Source organism: Leptopilina boulardi, unplaced genomic scaffold (assembly GCF_019393585.1).
Source record: "Leptopilina boulardi isolate dan_hultmark-lab unplaced genomic scaffold, ZJU_Lbou_2.1 LbouV2_32, whole genome shotgun sequence".
NCBI classification, from domain to species: domain Eukaryota; kingdom Metazoa; phylum Arthropoda; class Insecta; order Hymenoptera; family Figitidae; genus Leptopilina; species Leptopilina boulardi.
In genome coordinates, this window is record NW_026137885.1 from 497,616 (window position 1) to 515,867 (window position 18,252).

Genomic DNA, 18,252 nt, shown 5'->3' on the forward strand with positions numbered 1-18,252 from the left:
GATATAGAGAGTTAATAAAAAATTATATTTTTTAAAATATAACAATTAGAAGAATTGTAAAATAAGTAAATTTACATGTATAAATAATTTTAAAATTTATCGAATAAAAATTATATCGATCGAACATGTAATTATATATATATATATATATATATATATTGGGAACAATGATGTATCTCGCTGTGGGGAGTCTACGGTTAAGGACGCGTGCACCATAAAGGCACACGACAGCTGCCGGAAGTACATCTGCCGGAACTACTAACCAAGCTGAAGCGATTGCCTATAATATGTATTATACATGTATAGAAAAAATTACACACACACATAGTAAATATAGTTAATTTTACTATTTACTATATTTGAAATTTTCAAAACAAATTTTACTATTTGAAAGAAAAAAATTTACTAAATTTTAAAATATATTTTTAATTCTACTAACGTTTTAGTTGAAAAAATGAAAATTAGTAAAAAATTTTGGTAGAAATTTTCACTAATTTTTAGTATAAAATATTAATTTTTGAAAAACTAATATCACTATTTAGTAATATTTTTGTTTTTACTAAGTTTGTATTAAGAAACTGAAAATGACTAAAAATTAGTGGGAATTTTTACTAATTTTTAAAAAAAAATTATTTACTATTCGAAATGATTTCAAAAAAAATTTTGTTATTTAGTAAAATTTTTTGTTTCCACTAAAATTTTAGTTTAAAAACAAAATGATAATTATACTAGAATTTAGTAAAAAATTTCACAAATTTTTAGTATTAAATATTATTTAATAAAAATATTAATGTTTAGTAATATTTTTAATTTTTAGTATAAAATATTATTTGACAAAAATTACTAATTTGTACCTAATATTTTTAATTTTCACTAATTTTTAGTATAAAATATTATTTGAAAAAAATTACTATTTAGTAATATTTTTATATTTACTAAAGTTTTATTTTACTAAAAAAGAAAATGAAAATTAATAAAAATTAGTATAAATTTTCACTAATATTTAGTATAAAACATTACTATTTGAAACAATTTGAAAAATATTACTATTTAGTAAAATTTGTTGTTTCAACTAAAATTTTTTTTAAAAAAATGAAAATTACTAGAAATTAGTAGAAATTTTCACTAATTTTTACTATAAAATATTACTATTTGAAACGATTTGAAAACTATTACTATTTAGTAAAATTTGTTGTTTCTACTAAAATTTTAGTTAAAAAAATGAAAATTACTAAAAATTAGTAAAATTTTCACTAATTTTTAGTATAAAATATTACTGTTTGAAAAAAAGTATTACTATTTAGTAATATTCTGAATTTTCTTAAAGTTTTTTTTTTTAAAGATGAAAATTACTAAAACTAAGTGAAAATTTCAACCAATTTTTTGTATAAAATATTACTTTTTGAAAAAGAAGAATGACTATTTAGTAATATTTTGATTTTTAATAAAATTTTAATAAAAAAAAAAATAGAAAATTACTAGAAATTAGTAGAAATTTTCACTAATTTTTAGTATAAAATATTAATATTTTGAAAAAAAATATTAATGTTTAGTAATATTTTTAATTTTCTTAAAGTTTTTTTTAAAGATGAAAATTACTAAAATTACTAGAAATTTTCACTAATTTTTAGTATGAAATATTACTTTTTAGTAAAATTTTTGTTTCTACTAAAGTTTTAGTTTAAAAAAATGAAAATTACTAAAAATTAGTGAAAATTTCCACCAATATTTTGTATAAAATATTACTATTTGAAAAAGAAGAATGACTATTTAGTAATATTTTGATTTTTAATAAAATTTTAATTAAAAAAATAGAAAATTACTAGAAATTAGTAGAAATTTTCACTAATTTTTAGTATAAAATATTACTATTTTGAAAAAAAATATTACTGTTTAGTAATATTTTTAATTTTCTTAAAGTTTTTTTTAAAGATGAAAATTACTAAAATTACTAGAAATTTTCACTAATTTTTAGTATGAAATATTACTTTTTAGTAAAATTTTTGTTTCTACTAAAGTTTTAGTTTAAAAAAATGAAAATTACTAAAAATTAGTAAAAATTTCCACAATTTTTTCGTAATAAATATTACTTTTTGAAAAAGAAGAATGACTATTTAGTAATATTTTGATTTTTAATAAAATTTGAGTAAAAAAAAAATAGAAAATGACTAGAAATTAGTAGAAATTTTCACTAATTTTTACTATAAAATATTACTATTTTTAAAAAAAGTATTACTATTTAGTAATATTTTTAATTTTCTTAAAGTATTTTCTCTTTAAAAATGAAAATGACTAAAAATTAATAGTAATTTTTACTAATATTTAGTATAAAATATTACTATTTGAAAAAAATAATATTACTATTCAGTAATATTTATATTTTTATAAAAAATTTTTATTAACAAAAGTGAAAATAATGAAAAAATTAGGAGAAATTTTCCCAAATTTAAATGAGTAAACAAAAATTCTTACTAATTCAAAATTTTAATAGTAAAATGAAGATAAAAAGTAATTATTGGATTTAAAAACAAAAAAACAAAAAAAAAATTGTATTTTCAAGAAAGAATTCACAAGACTATATACATATATATCCGGAAATATTCACCTTTACGGAGAATTCTTTTTTTTTCGGGGTAAATTTGAAATCCAAACATGCCCTGGCCATTCTAACATAGCAACAGCCGTTTTCTTCGGATTATTTTGGTCCGAGTCTAGAGATGTCGAAGGCAACAAAAGTACTTCGAAGAGCAGATGCATGGCATGTGCTACGAAACCACGCCAGATGCCCCATTGGCGTAGAATTTTTAAGTCCCATTAAAAATGATGAGCAACTTTTCCCCAAAAAATTTCAACACAAACCCAAAAAAAAAAAAAGATCCTCATCTTTTTCTATTCGTAATGGTCGCGTGCCATTTGGTTCGCGCAGTGAAAACACAAAAAGAGAGAGAGAGAGAGATTTCTTTAATCCACCCCTATAACAATAGAAAAGTCTCTTCAACATTCCTTCAAAGTCGGTCAACTTTTTTTTTCTTCTTTTTCTTTCCTTTTTTTCGTTATAAAATTTTTCATTTTTAATTACACAGTAAAAAAAAGGATTTTTTTCAGGAAATACAATTTTTGTTGAAAAAAAAAAATCTCAAAGAATTTTTCTAAGTAGATATCGCAGTAATTTATTTATCTACAATTATTCATTGTAAAAGTAACAATTATAAGTTAAAACCATATTATACATATGTACATTATAGATGACAGAAATTGTGTTTCTTTTATCAAGATTGTCATCGAATAGAAATCAATCGAATTTAATTATTGTTGACTTTAATATACAGCAAATAACGATACAAATATTGTCGATGTTAAAAATCAGAAACTTTTTTTGAAAATTATTTATTTTTAATTATAATTTTTTTTCTGTATCATTTTTTTTTTTTAGCACTATTTCAAAATTTATATTTGAAATAACTTTTTTACATTTTATAATGAAACTTTTTTTTTTTTTTTTTTAATTTTCTATTCCTGCTTTGTCATACGGCAGGTGATCGAAAATACGTTTCTTGAAATTTTTATAAAATTGTAAATATCGATAACAAATGAAATTGTACAAATCCCCTTATTATTGTTGAAAATTAATTAATTAATTAATTAATTAAACAAAGGATCTACATTTAGCACAGCCCCTAACGACTTCCAAACGTTCATTTTATATTGATCATATATTTTAATGACGAATAAATCTGGAATCTATTTTTCTAAAATATATATATATATATATTTTTTTTTCATAAGCGTTAAGGAAAGCGTTTTTCATTTTTTTTGATTAAAAAAGTCAATGGCTTCCGGACCTGAAAATTTTGGTTAGTTAATTTTTATGATTCACAAAAAAAAATGGAAAAATTTTACAATTCATACATATACCTTAAAAAAGCTTGTTCTCTTTGTAAATCGAGATGATTTCTCATAGCCACAACAGTTGGATGATGGGGTGATAGACCCTCGTCCACAACTAAATAACGCAATGTTTCAGAAGCACACGATTCCCAGCCGGCATTCCAAGAATTTAAATTCGATTCCAAATTCAATAATTTATTGTCTTTCATTTTTATTTGAGATCCATCTGTTCTATTAACTCGCGAGTAGGGTGATTTTTTATTTTTTTTTAATAATTCACGTTTTGATGATGATTCACAAAATGTTTTGCCAAATGATTTAAATTCATATGATGAATAACCCTCATTTTTTGTTTCTAAATATAAATCATTTTTTTTATTATGATGATGATGATGATGATGTAAAAATGATGATTCTTGACTAAGATTCATATGTTGAATATTTTTTTCAACATCACAATTTTCAAATAATGAATTATTTTGAATTGTTGTTCTTGTCGTGGAATGAATATTTTTTCTTTGTGTAAATTTTAATTCTTGAGCTAATGAAACTGCCAATTGTTGAAGTAGACTAGAATTTTTTTTTCCATCTTCATCGTCATCAATTTCATCTAAATCAATTTCAACGCCTTCATCTTCTGATGAAAAATCATCATTTTCTTCGTCAACACCTAATAGTGTTAATAATCTCTCGGCAGCGTCTGCAAAAAAGAAAAAAAATTATTATTATTATTATTATTATTATTGAAACTTAAATTGTATAACTATTCCAAATATAGTTGTCAAGTTTTAATTAAAATGTTTAATGTAATAAAATAAAAATATAGTCACTTTTTAAGAACAAAAGTTTGCTTTAAAAATTAAAAAAGTTGAAAAACCCTTTTATGAAAACGTAATATATATTTACATCATTTATTATTCTCGAGGACTTTGTTATAATTACTGTTTTCCATATAAATCTTTTATGGAGGTCGCATAATTTTTTATGTATATACTTTTGTACGACATGAAATTGGAATTTACATAGAGAAAACTTTTTCATAGAAGCAATATTTCTTTATATTATGTAAAATTCAATGAGATGATATATATACAAGTTTTAATAATTCAGTTATTATTATTATTATTATTTTTTTAATATTTCAAATCATCGAATTTTAATTTGTATATAAATTTTTAAAATTACGAATTTAGGCCTCGGATCGACTTAAAGGCACAAAAAAAAGTCGTTTTAGTGGATTTATATTTCAAAAATAAAATCGAATAAGTCGATTTTTTTTATTTTAACAAAAATATTTTACAGATTTTTAAATAAAATTATTTTTTAAATAATAATAATTTTGGAAGGTTTAAAGTTAAATTTTTGAAAAATAATTGAATTTCAATTGAAATTTTGGATAATAATTTAATTTTAGTTGATTTTTGATTGAAAATTTGGAAAATAATTGAATTTTCTTTGATTTTGAATTGAAAATTTGGAAAATAATTGATTTTTCTATGATTTTGAATTGAAAATTTGGAAAATAATTAAATTTTAATAGATTTTGAATTGAAATTTTGAAAAATAATTGAATTTCAATTGAAATTTTGGATAATAATTTAATTTTAGTTGATTTTTGATTGAAAATTTTGATAATAATTAATTTGAATTGAAATTTAGGATAATAATTAAATTTTTAGTTGATTTTGAATTGAAAATTTTGAAAAGAATTGAGTTTTAGTTGATTTTTAATTGAAATTCTTTTAAATAATTGAATTTTAAAAAATTTTGAATTGAAAATTTAAAAAATAATTCAATTTTCTTTGATTTTGAATTGAAATTTTGAAAAATAATTGAATTTCAATTAAAATTTTGGATAATAATTTAATTTTAGTTGATTTTTGATTGAAAATTTTGATAATAATTAATTTTGCATTGAAATTTAGGATAATAATTGAATTTTTAGTTGATTTTGAATTGAAAATTTTAAAAATAATTGAATTTTCTTTGATTTTGAATTGAAAATTTTGAAAAGAATTGATTTTTAGTTGATTGTTAATTGAAATTTTTTTAAATAATTGAATTTTATTTGATTTTCAATTAAAAATAGGTGATAATTTTTTTTGAGATTATTGAATTTGTGATGAATTTCAATAAAATTATTAAAAATAATTAATTTAGTGAAGAGTATTTTAGTTAAAAATTTGTTAAATAATTGAAATAAAGAAGATCTGAAGAAGATTTTTATTTTATACTAAAAAAAACGTATTTTATTTAAAAAAAATTTTTTTTTAAAGTAAAAAAAAGTCGAAAAAGTCGCATTTTATTAAAATAAGTCAAAAAAAGTCGGAAATAGTCGAAAAAGTCTTATGATCCGAGGCCTGCGAATTTAAATTTTGTCCAAAAGTACAAATGACCGAACAAATATGATAATCGACAGAAACATTATTAACGGCGGAAATTTTAAAAATTGACCAATGATAATTTTGATAATTTATAATTGGTAGAAATTTTTTGAAAAATTGCACCAAAATCTTTCTGTTGATATATTCATTGTTCGGCCCATTTATAATTTCAGAAAAAAAAATTCGGCGTTTTAAAAATTTGTACAATTAAAAATTTTAATAAATAATAAATTCGCGGACAAATTAAAATTCGATGAATTGGAATTTCTGTGAATTAAAATTTTTTTTAATTTAAAATTTGCGTAGAAAAATAAGACATTATTGTCAAATGTTAAATTTAAAAAATGAAAATTTCGATAATTTTATCAACGTCCACTTTAGGAGAAGAAATTTATACTGATATCAATAATAATTTTTACTTGAGGTCCTGTGGGAATCATGCTCCAGAAACGTCCCATGGGAAATACCTGTCACAAGTTGCCCTCTTCCTAAACAAAAGTTTCGCACGACTCTCACATTTTGGAGATATATATATATATATATATATATATATATATATATATATATATATATATGTCGCGTCGTCCCGACATTCTCAACTTCTGTATACACATATTATAAGTGCATATTATATACACAAAAAGAAATTCTCGCGCACCCCTAAAACGTTCAACGATAGCCTAGGGGTCGACAGGTAGGGGGTTACCTGCTCCTGGGAACAAAAATTATTCCAACTGTCCGTGGGGGGTGGAATTAACCTTGAAATTTGTCCGTTTCAACAAAATCTCTTTTTTTTTTTATTTAATTTTTATTAAATTAAATTAAATAAATTAATTAAATTAAATAAATTAATTAAATTTGTATTAAATTAATTAAATTTGTATTAAATTAAATACAGTGATAAAAATTTATTTGATTGAAATAATCCGAATTACTTCGACTATATTTATCAAATAAATATTTACTTGAATGAAATAATTTCTGTATTTACAAAAAACAAATACCAGTTAATTGACTCAAATAATAATTAAACAAATTTTTTCTTTTTTTTTTTGATAATATAGTCAAGTAACAAATTATTTGAAATAAAATATTATAAAATTATAAAATTTTTTTTTCCAGTGTATTTTGAGAAATTTTGTTTACAAAAAAAAAACTGAATGTAATTTTTTTTTCTAATTCAATGTCTGAAATAGCCTGGACCGAGGGGTAAAATTCTTTGTTATTTTTTTTTTTTTTTATCAAAAGTCTCACTTGTGCCAATTCAAACTTTTACTGGACGTTCCCACAGGGATAGCAAGATTTAAATGTCTCCCTTCTTATCGAAATTAATTTTTGTATTTAAATTTAAAGGGACGACTATGGCGTTAAAACACATTATTATTATTATTATTATTATTATTATTATTATTATTATTATTACTATTATTATTATTATTATTATTATTATTATTATTATTATTATTATTATTATTATTATTACTATTATTATTACTATTATTATTTTAATTATTATTATTATGATTATTATTAATAATAATTTCCGAAGCGTTGTAAATTAAACTTTTTTGAAACATTAATTTATTAGTAAAACAAATTTGAATATTATTGCATGCGAAAATTATTCAAAGAATGCTTTTTTGTTTTTCATTTATGAGAGAAAGTGCGCGTGCGCAATATTAATGAATATTGGCCAATAGAATAAAGCCAATTTCAAGGGAATCCCCGTATTATGGATTTTGACCGATATCGCAATGTTATTTTAATTTTAATTGATTTGTATCGATTATAATAATTTTTCATGGATGTAAAATATAATTTTTTTAATTATAAAATAATAAATAATAATAAAAAAAAAATTAATAATTATAAATTAATAAATAATTATTATTGCTTACTAATCAAAATATTTATATTATTGATTATAAACTACTACATTGATATTTGATTGTAACAACAATACATTCAATTTTCAAATATGGTTTGAAGTTGATTTTTTTTTCAATATTTCGAGAAAAAAAAAATAATGGAAGAAAATAAAATATCTGAAAGGAAAAGAAAAATTGAATTCGTGAATGTAATGGAATGGGATAAAAGTATTGAAAGATTACGAGAGCTTGTTCTGTTTTTTTTTTTTTTATCTCGATGAAGAGAGGAAAATTCTACATTTTATTCCTAAAAGAAATATGCCATATATAAAAGAAAACTCTTCTTAGTTTTTCAAAACTCTACTATAATAAAAAGTTTTTCATTATTGGAAAAATTGAAATTCTATTTTATTCTCCTTTTCTTTTTTGTTACTAATAAAAATTTATTTATTCACTGAATTAGGTATAAAATTTAATTATTTATAAAATTACCTTTAATACTAGGTGAGGAATTTGCAATATTTGCTGCCAATTCCATTAAATCATCAAGTTCCTTTTCATCTTCTCCACAATCCATCATTGTATCCTGAAACAAAAAAAAAAATTAGAAATTAGATTTTTATAATTATAAATTAAATATAAAATTTTTTTTTTGTCACTAAATTCAATGGATTTTTAATAAAAAAAAAAAAAAAAAAATTGCCACACATAGAGAAATTTTTGACATTTTTGCCAAAAGTATGAGAAATTATTTACGACCCAAATTTTCAGTGACCAATTTTCCCAGTGACCCACTGTTGAAGGTCATAAAGTTGATGTTGGTGGTTTTTCAAAATAGACAAACGTCCGCTACTACCTCTCTTTCTATATTATAAGGATGGGTCCCCGGAAGGCCCAATTTTACAACATTATTTATTGTATGCTTCCTCCCTTTTTTCTTCTTCTTCTTCTTCAGTGGCAATTTGTATTGAGAATCCTTCTTACTTTTCAATTTTTGACTTTTACTTTAAGAATCGCACTAGGGGTCTTTACGGTTTACGGTAGCGTAAAACTTGAAAAATATTTTCCCAAAATTTTACGAGTTAAGTCGATTTATCTTTGCTATATTCAATTTTACAGTTTCTACTTTTATTATATATATATATATATATATATATATATTTTCCAAATACCTTTGGAAGTAGTGGCAAAAAAATGGTACTATAGCCTTGTTGCCTACTGGATATAGGAGAAAGTGCGAAATTAATTACAAAAACAGGAAGTGATTTTTAATTCGATTTTCAAAAATATTCAAAAAAAAAAAAATCATTAATCGAATTTTTTTTGAAGTATTTTATTAAAAATACAAATTAGTATTTAGACGAATTTTCAATTTTCGAATTAGCATTTGACAATAATTTCGGATTTTTATATAAAATTTTTAGCCACCGAATTTTTGACAGAATTTTTATTTTACAGTCATTTAAATTTTTTTTTTACCGATTTGTATACGAATTTTCATTTGCGCCAAAATCTTTCTGTCGATTCATTGTTCGGACATTTATATAATTTTTGGAAAAAAATGAAAATTCGACGTTTTAAAAATTCGTACATTTAAAAATTCTGAAAAATTAAAATTCGGACAAATTAAAATTAGGACAAATAAAAGTTCGGACAAATTAAAATTCAATGAATAATTGGAATTTCTGTCATTAAAAAATTCGAATTGTATGAATTTTCCTTTTTTTTTTTCCGAAATTATAAATTGCCGAACAAATGAATCGACAGAAAGATTTTGGCGCAATTATTCCAAAAAATTGGACCAATTAGAAATTATCGCGAGATTATTATTGGTGAAATTTTGAAAAATTGTGCCGTAATCTTTCTGTCGTTTGTTTATTCGGTCATTTTTACTTTTGGACAAATGTAAATTCGGACAAATAAAAGTTCGGACAAATTAAAATTCAGACAAATAAAAGTTCGGACAAATAAAAGTTTGGACAAATTAAAATTTGATAAATTGGAATTTCTGTCATTACAAAATTCCAATTGTACGAATTTTCCTTCTTTTTTCCGAAATTATAAATTGCCGAACAATGAATCAAGAGAAAGATTTTAGCGCAATTTTTCCAAAAAATTGAACAATTAGAAATTATCGCGAGATTATTATTGGTGAAATTTTGGAAAATTGTGCCGTAATCTTTCTGTCGTTTGTTTATTCGGTCATTTTTAATTTTGGACAAATGTAAATTCGGACAAATAAAAGTTCGGACAAATTAAAATTCGATGAATTGGAATTTCTGTCATTAAAAAATTCGAATTGTACGAATTTTCCTTTTTTTCCCCCGAAATTATAAATTGCCGAACAAATGAATCGACAGAAAGATTTTGGCGCAATTTTTCCAAAAAATTGGACCAATTAGAAATTATCGCGAGATTATTATTGGTGAAATTTTGAAAAATTCTGCCTAAATCTTTCTGTCAATTGTTTATTCGGTCATTTGTAATTTTGGAAAAATGTAAATTTGGACTAATTAAAATTCGGACAAATTAAAATTCGGACAAATAAAAGTTCGGACAAATTAAAATTCAGACAAATAAAAGTTCGGACAAATTAAAATTCGGACAAATAAAAGTTCGGACAAATTAAAATTTGATGAATTGGAATTTCTGTCATAAAAAAAATTCGAATCACATATAAAGTCTAAAAAATAATTTTTTCTAATAAAATAATTTGAAATAAAAAAAATTCTAAATAATAATTTTTATGGGATAATCATTTTTTTTGTTTCTCTTTCGATAACAATAAAAATATTAATTGCAAACTACTTGACAAACGAGTTCGACAAGTACAAGTATGTTATATAGAATATTTCAATAAATACATTCTCTCCTTTATATATTTGAATTTATATCACTCATAAAGCTATATATTTCTTTAATTTCAATCATCTGCAAATAAAGCAATTGTTATCCATAATAATAATAATAGCCAATAATAATTCATTGTTTTATAAATAGGTCAAAAAGTTAAAATAATTTTTTTTTTATTAAAAAATTATATTTAAAACAAATTTAATTATCGCATTAATAAACAGATTTATTTTCTTTTCTATTATTAATTTAAATTTATTAGTCAGTCAATTTAATTATCAATTTTTTTTTTTTAAATGATTTAAACATTTTTTTTTATTGAAAAATTTGAATATTTAAAAAATTGATAATTCTATTACCTCAGATGTATTATCCTCCATTATGTCGCTGTTGTTTCTCATGATGAATCTTGGCACCAACAACGATCACTTATCGCCCACAACTCTCAATACACCTCACTTTTTTTTTTTTTTTTTTTTTTTATTTGTAATGAAGAAAGACAGCATTCAACGATATATATCACAGTCATAAATTCATATAAAATCAATTATATCATTTAAATGAATAGAAGTGGAAAATTTAAAAAGAAAAAAAAAAAAAAGTTTATTTTCTCGACAAAAAGGGAAAATCAAATTATGTAAAATGTCCTTGATGAGAGAAGAGAAAATCCCAGAAAATATGGTGGAAATATTTTAGTAAGGGAGGTGGAAATTTAAATATATATATGTTTACATAGTGAGAGAGAGAAAGAGAGAGAAAGAGGGTTGGGGGGGGGGGGTGAAGAGAATAATTGAAAATGGAAAAGTAAAAGAGAAGGAAAGAAATTGATAATGACACGTATTCGCCGATGTATTGTTTTTTAGTTATCGGCGAATTCGCGCACTTTCCTTTTTTTTTCTCTCTCTCTCTTTTTTTTAATTGAATTTTTTTTTTTTTTTTTTTTTATATATTTATGTTGATAAAGTCGCGAGCTTAGGCTCACGATATTGGGTGGCCGCTACGATCCATCGACCTACTACTACTGAAAAGGTTCTGGTACCACTGTACAGAAAGAGACGTGTAGAGCAGGTCGAAACACCAGTTTGCAGTTGCCGGTTCAGGGTCGTAGGTACTACTTATGAAAAACAGGGTATCTACAATTTTCACCCAAAAAAAAAAAAATAAACTACTCTCTAAATTTGAATTAGTGAAAAGTACTAATTCACATTAGTAAGAATGTTTACTAATTATTAGTAAAATATATTACTATTTTATTTAGTAGTTTAAAATTTTTTTTTTGACTAAAATTTTAGTAAAAAGTGCGACTAAAAATTAGTGAAAATTCTTACTAATTTAAAGTACTAACTCATTTTTTTATTCAGATTTTTCGTATCATTTTTTTTTTAATTTTTTTTTTATTTTTTGTTATGCATTTCTCACATTTATTTGTAAAGATTTTGAGTCCCTTTTCAAAAATTGTTGGATACAGTATATACATAAATAATTTGTTTAGTTGTCGCAAACACATTCGATTTACTGAGGCTCTCTCGATAGAAAAACTAGAAATTTTGCTTGAACTTAGAAAAATAATTCTTAGTTTAAAAAAAATTAGTTTTCATGTAACTAAATGAAAATTTAAGGAAGAAAAAAATTTTTTTTGAAGAGGGTTTTTATAATTTTTATCTCGGCACTGAATGGATCGCATTCACAGCTGCCTTCAGTCCCTTCCCCTTATACGAAGAAGCATTTTACTTTTAACCAATCCAGTTACAATCAACCCCCTCTTATAAAACCAATAATAAGCTCAAGATTCACAATATTTGATAACGATTATATATATATATATATACTTTCTCTAAAGGGTATATAGAGATAAATAAATTCTACTCTAGTTTTTTTTAGGCGCAAAATTTTTTTTGCAATAATTTTAAAGAAAAATAATTTAATATTATTATTAATTATTTCGAATTATTTATTCGTATATGATAATAAAAAAAAGAAATTTTAAAATTATTAACTTTCTTTAAAAAATCATTTTTACATGTTTTTTTTTTTTTTTTTTATTTTATTGAATAATTAATAATCAGTGCTTTATGTTATGAATTATTGTGAATATGAAAATAATTTATTAAAATACACATAAGACTGGAAAAGATCTCTATATAGGTATATAAAGTACTATATATACATGCAGAATCAGAAACACAGGTGCTATTTCACCTGTTCGGTGGTATTATTTAAATGCTTCACCTGCTTCGATTCGATGGTACTTTCAAACAAATATACAAAATTTTTTTTCCACTTTTTTTTTTTTTGTTATAAACAAAAGAGAAATTTGTATAAAAAAAAAAATATTCTACTCTCTATAAATCTGAATTAATCATTTTTGACAAATTCAACTGTGTTGATTTGTTCATTAAAATGAATTATTAACAGTTTTGACTAATAATGTCAAAAATTACTAAGAATTAGTTGGAAAATTATTAAATTATTTTAGTAATGCTTTCAATTAGTAAAATTTAATAAATGAATTAGTTTTCTTCTATTGATTAGTTTTGATTAAAAATTAGTTACTAATTTATATTTAATGAAATTCTAAATTTCAATTAGTAAATTTTTTTTACTAATTTCAATTAGTGAATCATTTTTTGCTTCTGAATTAGTAAATTTTTTCTAATTATTATTATTATTAGTAAAATTTTACAGTTGAATTAGTTAAAAATGTCTAAGAATTAGTTTAAATTACCAAAAATTAGTAGAAAATTACTAAATTTAGTAAGGTCATTATTTCAATTAGTAAACTTTAATAAACGAATTACTAGTTTTCTACTATCAATCAGAATTAGTGAAAAATGAGCTACTAATTCAAATTACTAAGAATTTTTACTAATTTTTAATTAAAAATATTACTATTTGATTTAGTAGTTTTTAAATGTTTTAACTAAAGTTTTAGTAAAAAATTATTAAAAATTAGTGAAAATTCTTTAATAATTTAAATTAGTAGCTCACTTTTCACTAATTCAGATTTAGAGAGATTATAGTCATTTTTAGTATAAACAAAGATGTAACAGGAATTTATTTTAATATTTCTAGTCAGAAAAAATAGTTTTTTTTTAACCGTTTTTACTAATAAAGTCAAAAATTGCTAAGAATTAGTGGAAAATTATTAAATTATTTTAGTAATGCTTTCAATTAGTAAAATTTAATAAATGAATTAATAGTTTTCTTCTATTTTGATTAGTTATTTTTGATTAAAAATTAGTTACTAATTTATATTTAATGAACTTTCTAAAGTGCAATTAGTAAAATTTTTTTACTAATTTGAATTAGTGAATCACTTTTTGCTTCTGAATTAGTAAATTTTTTTCTAATTATTAGTAAGTTTTACTAACAATTAGTAAAATTTCACTAATTCTAAAGCAAAAAGTGAGTCACTATAATTTTAAATTTGTAGAGATTTTTTATTCAGATTTAGAGAGAACGAATTGGCGCAGTTGAATTAGTCAAAAATGTCTAAGAATTAGTTTAAATTACCAAAAAATTAGTAGAAAATTACTAAATCATTTAGTAGGGTCATTATTTCAATTAGTAAACTTTAATAAACGAATTACTAGTTTTCTACTATATCAATCTCTCTAAAGAATTAGTGAAAAATGAGCTACTAATTCAAATTACTAAGAATTTTTACTAATTTTTAATTAAAAATATTACTATTTGATTTAGTAGTTTTTAAATGTTTTAACTAAAGTTTTAGTAAAAATTAATTAAAAATTAGTGAAAAATGAGTTTCTAATTCAAATTACTAAGAATTTTTACTAATTTTTAATTAAAAATATTACAATTTGATTTAGTAGTTTTTAAATGTTTTAACTAAAGTTTTAGTAAAAATTAATTAAAAATTAGTGAAAAATGAGCTACTAATTCAAATTACTAAGAATTTTTACTAATTTTTAATTAAAAATATTACTATTTGATTTAGTAGTTTTAAATTTTTTAACTAAAGTTTTAGTAAAAATTAATAAAAAATTAGTGAAAAATAAGCTACTAATTCAAATTACTAAGAATTTTTACTAATTTTTAATTAAAAATATTACTATTTGATTTAGTAGTTGTAAATTTTTTAACTAAAGTTTTAGTAAAAATTAATTAAAAATTAGTGAAAATTCTTTAATAATTTAAATTAGTAGCTAATTTAGATTTAGAGAGAGATTAGTCATTTTTAGTATAAACAAAGATGTAACAGGAATTTATTTTAATATTTCTAGTAAAAAAAAAATAGTTTTTATTTCCGTTAAAATCAAAATTTCTAGTTATTTCTAACCAGACATTTTTTTTTCCATAAAATAGTTACAGTCTTGTAAAATTTATATTTTTGAAATATTTTTCTTGATATAAATATTGTTTAGAATATTCGAAATGCAGGTAAGATATATTTTCTCAAAAGATATTTTTCTCTCTCTCTATATATATATGTGAGACATCTGGTTGACTTATTGTATAAAGAACTATATATCTGTATATGCCAGCATCCCCTATACATAAAGAATAATTCAGCTCTCAATTATGACGTATTGAAGGAAAAATGTTGTTTTTTTTATTTAATTCAAATAATTTACTTGACCATTAATAAATAAATATTTACTTGAACAAAATAAATTTTATAATTGTGATTCAATAAATTATATTTCTTTCAAATAGAGAAATTATTAATTCTTATATATATGTATAATTTATTTAATTCAAATAAAAATTATTTGGTTCAATTAAATATTTCTTTGGTTCAAATAATTATTTTTTTTGATTCAAATAAATATTTCTTTGATTTAAGTTAATATTTATTTGATTCAAGTAAATATCTATTTGATTCAAGTAAATATCTATTTGATTCATGTAAATATTTATTTGATAATAAAACCGATTATTTGATTCAAACAAATATTTCTTTGATTTAAGTTAATATTTATTTGATTCAAGAAAATATCTATTTGATTCAAGTAAATATTTATTTGATAATAAAACCGATTATTTGAATCAAATAAATTTTTTTTGGTCAATTTTGAAACATTAATCCGGAAGGATCTGAGTATTGGGGGGGGGGGTAATACCAATATATATATATTGTATATAGGCAAGGCAAATGAAAAAAGGCCAGTCGAAAGTATTCTTTGTCGTATAGAATCGGCCCCATATGGCCCCCACATGTGGGCTTCGGAGTCTGACAATTCTTGTAGAGGGGGCGTCGTCTCTACCCCAGCTGATACCAAAGCGTCATTTCGTTTTTCTTTCAGTCATCATTCAGTCACATTCAGTTAAACTATAATGCACAAAAATTTTCATTTTTATTTCTATTAATATATTTTATAATTTTACAAATATATATATAAAAGTGAGATAAAACCGAGAAAAAAAAAAAAAAAAAAAAAAATTTTACCGCATCATCAATTTTTAATAACAATAAAAAAAATGTAAGTAAAAAAAAAAAATGTTACAATAATATAAAAAGAAAAAATTAAATCATTTACGAAAGATAAAAAATATTTACTATTTTTGTAAAAAAAAAATAGTTTAAATAATTTATAGAAAATTTTTTATTAATAATTTTTGTAATAAAAAAATGTATTTTTTTTCTTGTATGAAATTTCAATTCTGATCATATAAATCTGTTGGTTATCGAGGAATCCTTAGCAATATTGTATAACGCTCTTCGTGTATTGATTTCAGGGGGTTCAAACTGAGAGTTACATGATTGTACTACACCCTGTGAAAACATTGTTTTTAATGAATTTAAAGTCTTGTTACATAATATAATAATAAAATTTTGTAAATCCCTGAAATATTTTCTCTTTTTTTTCGATAAAATTTTATTTCTTTCCTTCTTTTAAAATGCACCCCAATAGCATGGAATTTTTATAATAATTTTATTTTTTTAAATGGAAAAAAAAAATTTACCTGAAACAGCGAAACATTTTACTGTATACACTGAAAAAAAAATTTATTTGATTCAAATACTCGATTACTTGTGTATTATCAAATAAATATTTATTTGAACCAAATAATTTTTATTTGAATTAAATAAATTGTATTTGAACCAAATAATTTTTATTTGAATTAAATAAATTGTATTTGAACCAATAATTTCTGTACTTGAAACAAATACCATTTAATTGACTCAAATAATAATTATTTGATACAAATAAATATTTATTTGATAATATAGTCAAGTAATCGAGTATTTGAATCAAATAAATTTTTTTTTCAGTGTAGTAGGAAAAATTTTATTTGTTTCAGTTAAATATTTTTTGGCTATTCTAGTGAAACCTGTTTGCTGTTTCAAGTAAATTTTTGAAAATTATTATTAATTATTTTAAAAATAATATATTAATAATTTTATATTCATTTTTTAGTTTTTTTTTTTTTTTATTATTAATTATTATGATCTGCTTTATTAAAGATGATTCCGGATACAGAAAGTGCTTGTCAAACACCGGCAATGACATATCAGTGTCCGGAAGTGTACGATAAGTTCAAGAGTGAAACCAGTGGACCAGAAAATGAGGCTGCCTCTGTGACCGCATGGAAAAGATATCAACATTTCCTTGCTATTATGAAGTCAAGAGGTGAAAAGTTCAACCGGAAGTCAATGATCGAGTCAATGTTTCGAGGTGGTGATCTTGTTTATTTAAATCAATGACGATTAACAGAAAAAAAAAATCATTACATTTATATAGAATTATTTTTAAAATATAGAATTTAAAAAATAATACTCAATTAGAAAAAACGAGATTTAGCTATAGAAATTTCAATATTTTTTTTTTTTTAATTTTTTTTATTTAAAAAAAGCATCAATATTAATGCCAATGAAAACTAGTCAGTATGGTAAAATTCACATTTTTTTTTTTACTTTAATTGATATACTGAATTTTCATTATTCAGTAGCAATTACAAATATTAAGTGAATATTACTGTACAATAATAATTTCAAAATGTATTTTAAATAATTATACAATTTTATTCATTTTTATTACTAATTCAAGAGAAAATAAAACTGACAAATTTTTTAATTGTGCCATTGAAACTATATTTAATTTGCTCAAATTATTAATTAAAAAAAAAAATTAGAAAAAACATTTTTTTTCGAATTTGAAAACAATTCATGTATATACTATTAATTTTTTTTTTACTTAATATTTCTTTATTCAATCTCGCCAGTCAAAATACTCAATAAATGTTAAATTCGATTTTTTTTTATCTGCAATGAAATTTTACTTAGGGCAAATTTA

General features: G+C 21.6%; 2 protein-coding genes across 3 annotated transcripts; one reads left to right on the forward strand and one right to left on the reverse strand.

The window, feature by feature from the left end:
- Window positions 1-3,800: 3,800 nt before the first annotated feature.
- LOC127284223 (uncharacterized) lies at window positions 3,801-12,055 on the reverse strand. Of its 2 annotated transcripts, none has more exons than XM_051309555.1 (5): window positions 11,976-12,055; window positions 11,353-11,451; window positions 8,633-8,726; window positions 3,916-4,588; window positions 3,801-3,842 (listed from the first exon to the last, which is right to left on the reverse strand). In XM_051309555.1, the coding sequence occupies exons 2-5, from the start codon at window positions 11,392-11,394 to the stop codon at window positions 3,827-3,829; spliced, it is 825 nt and encodes a 274-aa protein (XP_051165512.1). In that variant the 5' UTR covers window positions 11,395-11,451; window positions 11,976-12,055; the 3' UTR covers window positions 3,801-3,826. The 2 variants fall into 2 exon arrangements, with proteins under 2 accessions (XP_051165512.1, XP_051165513.1); XM_051309556.1 differs by having other exon boundaries at window positions 11,353-11,640; window positions 11,976-12,018.
- A 4,145-nt stretch (window positions 12,056-16,200) lies between these two features.
- LOC127284225 (uncharacterized) lies at window positions 16,201-17,792 on the forward strand. Its single transcript, XM_051309557.1, has 2 exons — window positions 16,201-16,437; window positions 17,424-17,792. The coding sequence occupies exon 2, from the start codon at window positions 17,424-17,426 to the stop codon at window positions 17,661-17,663; it is 240 nt and encodes a 79-aa protein (XP_051165514.1). The 5' UTR covers window positions 16,201-16,437; the 3' UTR covers window positions 17,664-17,792.
- Window positions 17,793-18,252: the final 460 nt, after the last annotated feature.